Source organism: Myripristis murdjan, chromosome 5 (genome assembly GCF_902150065.1).
Source record: "Myripristis murdjan chromosome 5, fMyrMur1.1, whole genome shotgun sequence".
Taxonomy (NCBI): Eukaryota; Metazoa; Chordata; class Actinopteri; order Holocentriformes; family Holocentridae; genus Myripristis; species Myripristis murdjan.
In genome coordinates, this window is record NC_043984.1 from 17,866,162 (window position 1) to 17,880,514 (window position 14,353).

The 14,353-nt window shown below is 41.5% G+C and overlaps 1 protein-coding gene across 1 annotated transcript in view; it reads left to right on the forward strand.

Annotated features, from left to right (window-relative positions):
- The first annotated feature begins 7,590 nt into the window (after positions 1–7,590).
- Positions 7,591–14,353, forward strand: part of LOC115358772 (voltage-dependent L-type calcium channel subunit alpha-1D-like) — a 68,070-nt gene continuing 61,307 nt past the window's right edge. The window contains 2 exon segments of the mRNA XM_030050780.1: positions 7,591–7,895; positions 9,672–9,777. Of these exon segments, the coding sequence (XP_029906640.1) occupies positions 7,591–7,895; positions 9,672–9,777 (411 nt within the window).

Here is a 14,353-nt window from a genome sequence, read left to right on the forward strand (position 1 = left end):
CTTGTAATGGAATTATAAACACAGCATTTAGTTACAGAGCCATTCACAGCTGCACAAGCTGGAGGTGGATGTGCCAAAAAGAAAAGGACTGAGAGAGATGGAGAGACTGTGGCCATTATAGCCAAGGGACGTGGAGCCAAGGAAGTGAAATATTAAAGAGAAGGAAAATAGAGGAACTATTGGGAGAGAATGACCAAAAGATGGAGAGTTGTAGGTTTTCAGAAAAAGTGGACGAAGAGTGGATGAAAAACAACAGCAGAGAGACAGAGAGATTTAGAGTGAAGAGCAGAGTGTGCGAGCAGGGGTTAAGGCTGAGCGTGTGTTGTGGGCTCAGCGGTGAAGTTGACGATGCACTGGGAGAACAGCTGCGCTGCAGGGCTTTCAGGCTCCATCACTACTGCTCTCCTTCAAGCAGCTCCACCAACACACTCTCTCTCTCTCTCTCTCTCGCTTTCTCTCTCTCTCTCTCTCTCACACACACACACACACATACACACACACACACACACACAAATATACTCAGAACGCTCATAAACATGCAAAACCACTGATTTTCGCTTCAGTGCACCTAGATGTACTGTAATGTAATAACCAGGTTGTTCAGGCCAGGGAATCAGACATCATAACACACATGTTGTGATATTTCAGCAGTCATTTCAAACCTCCCAACTCTTCATTACCATGATGTAATTGGAAACACACACGCATACACAGACAGCGCAACTACAGAGATTTTTAAGATTGAGTAAAATGAGAACAGGAAGAAAAGAATAGTTTTGCAGTTTTGGAGAATATAGCTGAATCGCTCACATACCAGCAGCGGTTTTATTGCATATATATTGCATATCATATTTAAAAACTGCTTCAAGAAGAGAGGGAGGGAGATAAAGAAAAAGAGGGATGAAGGACATAGAGGAAGAAGGGTTGCACAGAAAAGCAAAGTGCATTTACTGTACAGAGAGAGCTAGAAAAGAATTGACAGCTGTTTGCTGGGAGTCACTTGTGTGAATTAAACACACACTGCACATTTTTAATTTAGTCAACATGTATTCAGCATAATCCCTTTAGAGGTTGGCCAAACCTAACGTTTACACAGGACCATGGGCACAGTACAGGAGCTCAGGGTCCAGAGGCACTTCTCTGTGTGATAGAGTCTATCTCAGAATTGCAGTTGTCTGATACGCATCTTCCTGGATAATAGCACGCGGAAGACAAGGCTTCTGGAACCACACAAAAATAATACTGAGAAATTAAAAAAGGAGACAAATCCACTTTGCCGAATATCTTTCTATTTTTATTTCTGTGGTAATACAAAATAAAAATAGGCCAAACTCAAGGTCCTATGATTGCATGATTCAGTATGCAAACGTGAATCACCATAATTGAATAAAGTTAATTTTGGTTAGGGGAGTTTGGCGGTGTAGGGAGCAGAGCTACAGGATCAAATCAGAGGTGGGGGCGGACTGATGTACCGAGCCAAATGGCAACCATATTCCCTGGGGCCCACTGCACCCTCTGTCTGTGTTTTTACTCCATTTTTCAGTAAAAATGAGCTGCAATGCGCCAGTCTCTTGGGGACTACAGAAGGGGGTTGTGTAGTTGAAGGGGGAAGGGAGATAGGTTTTTGGCCACACACACACACACACACACACACACACACACACACACACACACACACACACACACACACACACACACACACACACACACACACACACACACAAACATACACAGACACATGGATGCACAGATACATATGCATCAGCTATTCCAGGTGAACAAGCACTGAAATGTATAAGCGTTATTTCCACCCTCCTCACTACCATAAAGCGATCTCTGTAGCAAAATCAACAGTACAGAGGGAAACCAGGTCAAGAACAACAGGAGAGAAGGGCAGAGAAAACCACTTCTTGAGGGTGGAGCCGAAAAAGGAAACACTAGTGAGACTGGCAAGTACAGCTACTGATTTTTCCTCTCTTTTATTTTAATGACAGAAGAAATATTCTTTTGCATTAGACAGAACAGACAGAAAGGCAACATTTTAAACATCTTTTTATCATCACTTACCATCATGAACGACTATCTGAATACATCCCTGCTAGTGCCTCCTCCTGTGTCCAATGTATATACCTATGTCCAATATAAAAAACAGTCAGAGTCAGGTCTTATTTTAAAAAGTAAACCATACCAAAACTATGCAAATCTACAATACAATACAACATTTAAAAAACGCGATCAAATGGTTTTGTGACATTCAAAACACCCAACCACCAATTTACACACACATGCACCCCACCCACTCATTTAAAGGTGAATAATTCAGGAAGATTCGAGAAGACACCATTATCCTGGGCAGACAGGTAAGTCGATATGGCAGGTGAACCCGGCCCTGCCTCCTTTCCCAGTCGATCTCCACCCTTCACCAAAGCTCAGGGCTCACAACTTGCAGCAATCTAGGGAATACTGATGTAGAAAATGAGTGGCTCCTTGTTATTGCTTTTTCCTGGGATGTATAGGTAAACCAGAGGCCTCAAGTCAACCGATTTTCTTCAGCAGGTAGGATTTTCACAGGATGGTTGGTTGTCTAAAAGTAGCTCGGCTGCATGGAGCTGAGTGTCAGTGGCATTTTGTGGTCATTGCAATTTGAACAAACTGCTCCCAAAACAAAGTTATGGAGAGATTTCTATCAAGTGCCATTTTAGCACTGAACTATCAGGTTGTGTGTATAGTGGGAAATTGGATATTTTTTGTGCAAGACCATTAACCAAAATTGCTCACCTCTTCGTAATAGAATGCAGCTGCAAAGCCCTTCTCAAATAACAACTGCATGATATCAACTTGACAAGATTTTGATGTATTCTGACTGAATATCAAATCCAGGATGGAGCTGTTGAAGGGTCCTCTGGGTGTCAAGGCTATCATTTGGTCATGAGTTTTTCATGAGGGTGGGATTCATGTGTGGCCTACTGTTTGGACAGCAGGTGTACAGCTGCTCCATGATCCTACAGAATAGGTCAGCCAGACTTTTTACTCTCAAGTATTTTTTATGTTACTCTTTTGCAAATGTAACACCCCAAAACAAACATGAGTTTAACTGAAAATATAATTTACTTTGTTTGCCCAGTTTTGGTTCTAAAAATCACCATTAACACCAGTGGCAGCATGATTTTGCAGTCTTATATTATAAGTCTCTTCTGATGGTTGGCTGATAATGAAATGTTAATCCCTGTTAATGTAGATTACACCCCCAGTGTAAGCCTAATCCTGTCATACCACAAAAGAAATTATTTGTGAAGGTAAAGGAGTCTCATAATCATCTTGCACGTCTTTGTGTGGCTTATGATGTTAGACAAAGTATGTAGTCTGGTACTGCGCTGTGTATTCGCACCTGGAATATTCCAGAATCTGCTTGATTTCCTATAAAAGCCGTAATAGGAGAAAGGAATGAGCGTTTAAGTAGATCAGGCTGGGTGGTATTGGCGTACCTTTTCATTATGAAAACACTCCGACACTTTATGCTTTATGGTCACAAAAGAGCACAAACGGTGTAGAGGACCTGGACACAATGGATATTTGTAACTATGTGAGACAGCAAACATAATCATATTTTAAATTATTCCTAGGCATTGGCATTGCTGGTAACACAAGAACATGCAGGCATATTTTGTCATATGCCATTTGTGTCTAGTTTCATACTGTACATTCACTGTAAAGTCACAAGCCTCTGACTGCTTTACCACTAGCCCTTTTTTAGGTGAGCACATCAACTCCAGCAGGAGAATTTGGTCTTGAAGTAATTCTAGCTATGGTTTTTAAAACTTTTTTATGATCTGGACCCCCAAGTTGATTTTCAGTGAGCTGTGGACCCCTACTTGAAGTGTTTTTGCCCCAGAGACCCTAATATGAAAAGATACTGTGGTTTGTGTTAAGATTTATATTTTTTAGATGCCATACCTGAAAACTGACAAATAAATTAAAAGTGTTGAGATCATAGCATAATGTTAAAATAATCACTCAGACATGTTTCTGTATCTTAACAATGTATAGTGAATTAAAATAAAGTTAAATTAAACAATTTTTAAACTACTAAACTATTTTTTGACGATGATCCTTGTGGGTCCCTGGAGCCTCCTTAAGTGCATTGATTCAATCTATTTTTGGGGGACGTTATACAAAATTTTGCGACACTATGTAGTGTAAAATCTTTGTAGCCAGTATCTTTGTAGCCCTCGTTATGCTGTTGTGGACAATATGTGGACTTGCATTGGTTATCATATTAATAATCCACATACTCACATCTCCAGGAAATGAAGTGTGAATTTGCCATTCGCCTTCATATAACCTGAGCTAGGAAACAAACTTTCATTGGATAACACTGGATAACATATAAAAAAGTTTTGTGGTCTACTTGGGGGTAGTCTGTGCTCCTGAGCAGCAGTTAAAGAGACCCTGGCATATCAGTGACTGTACTGAACCACAATGCATCTTTGAAATTTGAAGAGCAATTACATCTTCTCTTGCCTATAAAAGTAGAATTTCTGCTAAGTAATCTTGAGATGTTAATGAAAAGGGACCCATCGACCCATGCTCTAGTTACTGTTTTACCTATGGGGCTTTCCTCAATTTCTCTATACTTTTTCCAGCCAAATAATCCAGACAGCATCCTTTGGTAGGCTAGAGTATACCATATCACTGTTTTCCATCTCCACTTCTTTGCCATGACAAGTAGGCAAACAACATACACACCCAAGTGAAAAATCACTAAAGTAACCTTATAGAGACCCACATTGTGTCTCACTTTAGGGTATCTTTACTTTGTGGTATTTGTTTAACCTATTGTGGTATTTGTTTTGTTTATCCTGTGGTAGTCCAGCAATATTGCCTTATATTCCATATAAGGACCTCATGTTTTCTGTGATTTTTCCCCCCATTATTATCACTGTTCTTTTTATGGCTTTCGTCAAGGCAGGTACAGTTGGAAATATGTGGGTTATCTTCTGTAAGCTGCGTCTTACTTTTTTCAGTGTGGCATAAATGATCAAGGGCTTGTGCAGGAGCAGGAGGGACGGAGCCAGAAGGAGGAGAGCTGGTTTCTGATGTACACTCGTTACTGTGCACTGGCGCCGTGACGATAAACGGGCAGCGGACGGGGAAGCTGTGTTGTGTGGTGCGCACTCTCCTGTCTCCTGCTCTCCATGATCATCATGGAAGGGCTTAATTAATGCACAGGCTTATGTGTCCCTCCTGTCCCCGAAGCTGATGCATTGGAAATCACCGTTTGAGACTGGACCTGCGTTTTTTCGTCCGCCGAAGCAGTGCACTCGTCTTACTGAGCGGAGAGGATCGAGGCTAAATAACACAAAGTCTTCAGAAAAGGTATGGCACCGTACGGGTTTTTTGTGTCTGGTCCACAGTCTGAAGTTAGCCTCTTAGCCTAGCTGCGTTTTTCGTGGAGGCAATGATGTTGCTGTTTTCATTATTTCCAGAGGACAGCAGTCATTAATGGCTAATTTCCTCTCGGCCGAGGGTGTCCGTCATATTTTGTGGAGGCTTAGCTCTTCGGAAAGGAGATTCATCGCCTAATCATGAATAATGCACAGTGCAATTAATGAATATTGCATTGTCTCTTGGACTACCATTTAGATTAATACCAGGTAGCCTACCTTCTCATAAATTGAGGCTGGCGCTGGTCATGTGCACCGTCCACTATATTAGCCTGGAGTGTAAGACCATCAGTGATTGAGGTTTGTGGTAATATCGTTGCCAGCTGTTTCTGCTGAGCAGCGAGGACCATCTGACGGTTGTGCGTTGCTCAATTTTCACTATGAGCGCCCGGAGTCAGCCTGTCATTTCACATCGTTTTGGGGGGGGATTTCAACGATACCTTATGTGTCCAAGGAGAAACATAGGGACGCTTGATGATGTGTTTTTTTTTTTTTTTGTCACGAATCGCTCATGGAAGAATTGGTATTTAGTTTCATCACGGGTGCGGGGTTGATGATATCGATGTTGCATTGAAATTAATATTTAAAAAAAAAAAAAAGCGCACATCATGCATTGTCCTTACATATTGGGCTTGCACTAGCATAGGCTACATGAAGGCAGTAGCATAGCATAAAGGGGAGATAGATATATAGCTCTAGCCAAGGTATTCTGAATTGAACACAAGGCATGCAGTCCTGAATTCAGACAGCAGCCCTGCCAGTGTTTTGTATGGGATTTTAAGATGTATTTTTCTTGATGCATCACTGCAATGTGACCTTTTCTGTTTCTTTCACTGCGGGGCCTGCTCGCAGTTCAAGGACTTACGCAAACTGATTTAACCAAGTGATGCGTTAGAGTGACAGCTCTGAATTTACACGCTTAATTTGTCTGTGTTTTGGGTCGAGCCGCATGTCATCTGGCTTCATTTTTTTTTCCCCCCGCACAGCTTTAGTTCATTTTTATGTGCTGTTTTTTTGGGGAGGGGGGTTTGTTTACTAAGCTTGGTGTCTTGGTGGCAAGATGGTACACCAAACCGAGGCCAACCTGCCACATTTCTTGCACTTTTGAATAGGTCTTCAGAATTTCCTTTATTTATTTATTTATTTATTTATTTTTATTTTTTTTTACAGGAATGCACCTTACAAATGAGTTTCACATGTATCCACTTTGCCTTTATGAGTGTCCTTCTTTAGAGCAGGGCAGATCAAAGACCTCATAAGGCCTGAAGCATCCACATGCACTGTAGGCCACATTATTTTATGTCTTAACTTTCTATGCTTCATTACAAGGTTGATTTTGCACAGCACTGTATGGTCAGCAGCACTGCATGGTAACATTAAAGTGGGATTACACTGACAGCCCCTTCAGTAATAACAGGCCAAGAGAGATTTTCTAAACGTTTTGCAGGTTTACTGCTAATAACACCTGACTCCCTATAAGGTGCTATTTGTCCTGAGTTAACCTGTTCCATTTGGATGTTTGTCTTCAGGGCTTAACTGGTGAGATCATTGCTAAGATTTTCAGAGTGAAAGGCAGATTTCCAGCCCTGGCCTCCCACACAAAACCAAATGCCAAGGAATTCCCTTTTGGCTAAAAGGGATATACAGTATATTGTGGAAAAAAAAGAAAACAAAGTACAGAGAGGTACCCTTTTGTCAAAATGGTAAAAGGCACCAACACTGTCCTTCACTTGTTTCCATACCCTTTGACCCGTGGGAGAAACCCTACCAGGGTAGCTGCTGGAACACACAAGATTTTAAGATGGGACTCCTGTCTTTTAGCCAAAATGCAGTCCACACAAGAGATATTTGGATATCTGGACAAAGAAATACATTTAAATTAAAAATCAGCCGCATGTATTCTTTTAATTTTATAATGTGGCAAACATACTGTCTCTTCTCACTGTTTGTTTGTTTGTTTGTTTGTTCTTTCTTTCTTTCTTTTTTTCTTTCTTTCGCAGAGGCAAATTATGCCAGCAGCACCAGAGTCCCTCCCCCTGGTGACGTGCCAGCTTATCGGTCAGACTATTCTGCCCTCCTCTAGCTTTGCTGTCTACCCTGGCAGATCCATGCTGCTGGATGCTCCTCACAGAGCCACGCCCGCACCATGAGCGCCAACGGGCCTGCCCCAGACCCAGCCCCTACCCCTGCGGCTGCAGAAGCCCCTCCTGCCCCCACCCCTGCCCCTGCTCCGGCCCCTGCCCCAGCTCCTGCGGCACCACCTGCTCCTGCCCCACCTGCCCCAGCGACCACTACCATCCCGGTAGGTGCGTTGGCACAGAAGAAGCGGCAGCAATATGCCAAAAGCAAGAAACAGGGCAGTAATGCCAACAGCAGGCCACCGAGGGCTTTGTTCTGCCTCAACCTTAACAACCCTATACGCAGGGCCTGCATCAGCCTGGTGGAGTGGAAATATCCTTTATGGGATGTGTATGTGTTGGTGGGTGCATGTTTGGGTGTTGATGTTTCATCAGTGGTGTATACCTGTTAGTACTACCTGTGTTGTTACCTTTGTAATATCTTCAGTATGGTGAAGATGGATATTATAGATAGTGTTGCTACAGCAGGTGTTTTCCTATGTAATCCCTTTAAAGGAACCTCACTCAGTCCTATTTAATTGGACCAAAAAGAAGACCAACAAAATGCAAACTCCGTTGTCTTTATTTTGACATTGTCCCGACATTTAAGGCGAACTCAGTGTATTTTTGGTTCAGTTAAGCTCTGCTGAGGTGCCTGCTCACTTTCTGCTGGCACACATGGCTCATTTACGCCTGTATTGGACAGCAGCTGGTGCACGATGCGAAAGCCACAATGACAGCAGTCACAGGGCTAAAACAGAATTTGTTAAGAGATAAACATGCGCCAACTCATTACTTTTAACCATATGTTTGGTGGTGATAATTTGGACAAAAACAATCTTCAAATCAGTGATAAGCTATGTGAGTGTGCTTCCTTGGTACCTGCTAGAAATGTTTTTCAAATTGAGGTGAAAAAAACATCTTTCCTCCACCAAAGACAGAGTGAAAGTCACCATGTCCTGAATCCTAAAATACTGGTGGGGTATGTAGAGAGAGTGAGTCAGTGGCACAACACAGCTGTGTGACAGTCTGGTGGGTTTGTTGCTTAAGCAGATGCTGTCATCATGAACGCCATCAGATGTTATGAAGGAGAATGGCAAACTTACACTTCAAAGTTAAATTTCATCATCCACCTTTGTGTGTCTGTTGTTACAAAAAAAGAAGAGCACTGGGGATTCAAGTAATTTTCCTCGGAAAATACAAACGTAGTCAGTTTGTGCTGCATGGACTGCATCCAACAGTGCACTGCTGCTGCATGTTTGTTTCCCAACTTTGCTGTGAGAGTAAAAGTGGAAAATTCAAATTATGGTCATTTATCAGCATTCACAAGGTGCAAGGAAAAGTCTCGTCGCCATGTTACAGTCTTCCTCCTCATTTCAGCTTTTTGACACTTGAGAAACAATAGGTGATAGTGACCATGGCAGTGTTACTATAAGATAGATTTAGGATAGATGCATGTTGAGGTGATTTAAAACCACTAGTGTAGCACTGTGCCAGGCTAACATTTCATTATTTTTCAGTATAAATCAGTGACTAATAATGGAAATCTGTAACAGTTCAACATATCAGTATAACTTTATTAACTGGATTAATACAATGCAGACAAAACAACTTTTTTCCCAAACTAACTTGAGTGGAAGTTAGTTTGGGAAAGCAGTGTTGGAATATACAAGCAACTAATAACAATAAAATAGCAAAATAGATCATGCTGATCAGTCTGTAACGTAATCAAACAATCCACACATCAAGCCTTTCCTAAATTCATCACAGGTCGACTTTACAGATCAGGGTCTTTTGTAACATCTCAGCTCATTCAGCTTGATCTCTTACTTCTTCAGCTGACTTAACACTTTGCCTTTTTTAGAAAGTTACAACTTCATTAGTTACTTACATATAGTGAAAGAGTTGTAATGTCAGAGCCGTTGATTAGACATGCAGAAAACTAACTTAAATGGCAAAAAAAAAAACCATTGCAGGTTCCTTGATGAATATTATTTAAATCTGACCAATTCTGGTTGGAAGTCATTTTGTTTGTCAGTATTTTGGTGGGAGTCATTATCTTCAATAGGATCCGTGTTTGTTGACAGTTTTCCTTAACTTCTTCCCTCAGGCCATTTGATATCTTTATATTAATTGCTATTTTTGCCAACTGTATGGCCTTAGCTGTGTATATCCCCTTCCCCGAGGATGATTCCAACTCCACAAACCACGATCTGGTGAGTAGCTTCTCTGTTTGTTATCATTCATTCATCCATTTGATGCCTACCTGCACTTGCTGGTTGCTATAAAAGATAAGACTGTATGGCTTTGATTGAGGTTGTCTCAAAATCACTCGAACAATGTGGGAAAAAAAGATTTTGAGGGATTTTTATGACAACCACAAAGAACTGAAAGAATATCTCCTGTTGTGTTCATCATTCTTTGCTTGTTTTCTTACTGTTGTCATCTCAGTGACTCACAATAGCTTCAAGATATGTTATAAATGGCATTGTCTGTATTCTTTGCTCTGCTGATACAAAGATTATTGATAGAATTTGCTATGAGCCTTTAACAAGTATGATTCTTTGCCAAGGCAGAGCTAAAGTTATAGTTAAAAGTTGCATAGTTACAGTTATGTTTTTGGCAAACAGATGTGGTGTTGCAGAGTATCTTCAGTGTATTGCTTCATCATGCAGATTTGAGGTGTTCGCTGTGCCCACACAGAGAAACATTTTGACAACTATCCTCATCGGTGCTTTATCATGTCATGGTTTTCCTGTACAGAGGTTTTATTCAGCTTTCTATTTTTAGAACTTCTCGTCACTGCACCACTCTGTGCACCTTGTGCATTTATGTCCATGTGATGAATTATGGGTGATGTAGTGTTGTAAGCATTGTTCCACAGCTGAGGATGAGTGCACTCTCCAAAAAGCCAGACAACACACAGAACTCGGCTCTTACATGAGCAGGATTTAGCTGTAGTGTTCAATGATTCATGAATAGCTCATATGTCTGCAGACATCTGAATGTTCTCGGAAGCTCCGTCTGAGAGCAGGAAGATGTTAGAGAAAGGTTACCAGCCTGCCATAAAAGACCAGTGGGAGTGTTCCTCTGTTCATCACCCGGCTGAACACTGTGTGCAAGATAAGCCAGAGCTTTTGGTCTTAGCGAGAGTTTCTCTGGTCTACTTTTCGAGAAGTGTGGTGTAATGCCTCCCAGTTTGACCTCCTGAAGCGTGACCTCAGGGTGTTTGTTTGCACAGCAGTGGTGCATTGAACCAAAGTAGGTCATCTGGTACAATATAGTGTCTGATACTGTATCATCTAGGTTGTCAGCTTCAGTTTGGAAGTGGAGTTTGGAAGTGAGTTGGATTTTTTTTTAACAATCGCAATTTAGGTTACACTAATAGTGGATCTAACTCCACAGCAACTGGAGCAAACTGTGCACTGCTGTAGCAGGAATATGCAACCAGAATCGAGCAAAACGTTTCCTTTGTGAATTAATGAAACACTTTACTACAGAGTGTAAAGGTAAGGTTTATGTAAGTGTTATGACAGTGTGCACATAACTCCAACTAGCAATGTGGTGCTGTGTCACCAAGAACTGCCGAGTGTTTTAGATGGGAGTTTATCTAAATGGCTGTTAATGAGTACTTAATGAGGACTGAGTGACAGATGCCACTCCCTAATGTGCGCCTGGCCTCAGACTGTTAATGGTCCATAAGCATATTCATGACAGGTGCACAAAGTTTACTGACACTGTTTTTTTTTTTAATACCCACACCTTGGCAGAAAGCCCCCAAACCCAAAGTACTTTGGCACTCTAATCATTCTGGCACCAAACTGCGATGGTTAATAAATTCAGGGCATGGTCAGAAATTCTGTTCGTATGTATTATAGCTGCACCCTTTTACACTTTTAGAATAGGAGGTATAGTGAACATTTAAATATAGACTGTATTAATGCCCAAATTACATCAAGAGGGGGAGCTGCGTTCCCCTCTCGATGCAGTGAAAATACCCCCTCACCTCACATCTCATCACAGCTTTTACACTCCAAGCAGAGAGTTGCCAGTGTAAACATGTGACCGATTATTTGACACTTTTTAATCATGCCTGCATCGACTCTGCTGGACATCACTCTCTAATATTTACCACTCTGGTCTAATAAAGGGAAACTAGAATAGCTCTCTTACAAACAGAATGTCAGATTGGATTTATGAAAGCTCCCAAAAAGACTTAAGCAGAAATGCTACGTTGTGCACGCTGCCCTGTTGGATGGGCCAGGAGAATTGAATAGCGTCGTCTAGGCGGCTTACATGCTTCATGAACAAGATCTATCTCGATAGATGAGCAGGCATGCTGACGATTAGAAATGAAATCATGTATCACGTGTTATGCTCTTCTCCGTAATCCTCATAGTCACTACAAAAAACTTATTGAGATGCATTTTTTGATTTTAGAACATGCTCTTCTTTGTTGAGCAAAAGTTTTTTTTACTATGCTGTTTTTTTCTCACTTGCCCTTATTATTCTGATTCTGATTGTACATTGCTAGAGACAGGAGCTTTACTTGGCTTGTTTCAGGCTTAATGCTGCAGTGGCAACAGTAAAGTCAGATACCAGGGGAAGAACAACACCCTTTTCAGCAGAGGTTGAACAAAAGAATAGTTTGTAGGGCAGGTGTGCCAGCTTGGCCTCGGTTGTTGTACAGTACTCCCACTGTAGTCACAGGAGGAGAAAAATGCTGAGCTAGTTTGCTATAGCAGCCAGCAGGTAAGGCTGGAGAACAGAGTGCCATTTCATACCGCTCCGCTCTGCAGGCCCAGAGTTGGACTGAGCGTGGGTATGAAACCTGCGGTAGGGTGCTGAGAGGGCCAGTGAGCACCCGGAGGATCTCGTCACAAGGCTTCTAAAGCTTGCAGATTTTTGCTCAGTGACACACTCGAATGGTTTTATCTTCCAACAAACACAGGCACAGAAAGCATGCAATCACCGTGGACTCAATTTTGTGCAGACAAGCTGAACTATTGACCTCTGGATGTGCTCAAGAGAGAGAGAAGACTCTGCTTTCACTGTGTTGTTAGGTAACAACTCATAGAAAGATACTACAAAGACAGAGAATTATCTCAATGACTGATAATGTCTGAAATCTGTATGGAAATGTGTCATATTTAAATCCTGGAAAGCAAAATATTGACTCAATTCTTTCTTCTTGTCTTATACTACACTGTCTGCATAAGACTTACTGTAGGTGCTGCAGCACTGCTGTGAGCTACATCAGTACAATGCTGCAAAGTCATGAAGGCCTTAATGGCATGGGTCTGCTAGTGTGGTTAGTAAGGCTTGGTTAAATACAGCAGCTCATTATAAATAGAAAGCAATTTCCTCCTCAGGCAGGACACAGGGCAAATATTGGGGGTCTGCTACCACCAGGAGGCACAAGTGGGTAACAGAATGCAGAGAGTGCACATACACACACACACACACACACACACACACACACACACAAATGCACAAAAGGAGAAAGAGACAACAAACAGACACAAATTCACAGTAATTCATCCATCCCCTCTCTCTCACTCAGTGGCTCTTTGTTTCTTCGCTCACGTCCGCTGTGATAGGAGACAGCGCACACAAACCTTTCTGCACGTGACTGACTCTCCTCCACACCCACCTTGTCTAGGGGACAGACAGATACTCTATCCCAACCTCCTCGTTCACTTTAAGGTCATTTCTGACTTATCTATCTGAGACTCAACACCGCAGGCAGCTCCTGCTGAAGGTAGCTGAGCAAAGGCGCTCTGAAACAATGACCTTTTCATGGTGAATATGATTCATACGTCTCATCCTTCGTAAGGCAACATGCAGTGCATCGTGTCTGGTATCATGTAGTGTTCGCCTGTATCACTGTTATTGCATAACCCCAGAGCCGCAGAGCTATTTATTTTACTGGGGACAAAAGGACACAAACATGTAAAGAGTGAGATGACCGCACACCAACCAGTGGAGAGGTTGTGTGGAAGACAGCAGAGACCTTGCAGTTAGATTCTATTTCACAGATCGGTGCGATCACAAATCGTAATGTGTCAGAGGTTTATGTGATTCATTTTGTTAAATGTTTTTTTTTTTCATAACTGATTGCTTCAAATAAAATAATTATTAAAATCTACCCATGCGCACATGCAAAGAGAGATAGAGAGAGAGATACACAAACAAACTACCAGTACCACCAGGCATTCTGTTGATGCCTGGTTTTATTATACCTTATTAAAGTTAGAGTGAATTTTTTTGGCTTTGATATTCCACAAGCTGGTTGTGGTCACAGTGAACTAAGAAAGACAACAAGCTTTAGACATCTTCAAAATCGATGTGGTCATTTTGAAGAGATCCACCGCCTTCACAGTACAAGATTAATATGTGAATGAGCTTCATGCCAGTTACATGCCTGTCAGCTGTGAGCACCTTTGCAAAGTAATGTAATAATTGTCTTTCCTATGATGAGTGCCACAGATACAAATGAGTCACATACCTTTTATTGAGATGGCAGAGTGTTTCACATGGTTACATTAGTTTGATTTATGTTGTCTTGTGAATCTAAGCGGATGAAACTGATTTAAAAAAAAAAAAAAAAAAATCAGCGACTGTACCTATCTATTGAAGAAACAGAAAACAAAGACAACACTGCTATCATATCGAAATTCTGTGTGTATTTCCTTACTTTTATCATGAAATCATGCAGATAAAACTTTATGATACATAACCAGGCATGCTGATGATTAGAAATTAGATAGATAGATAGATAGATAGATAGAT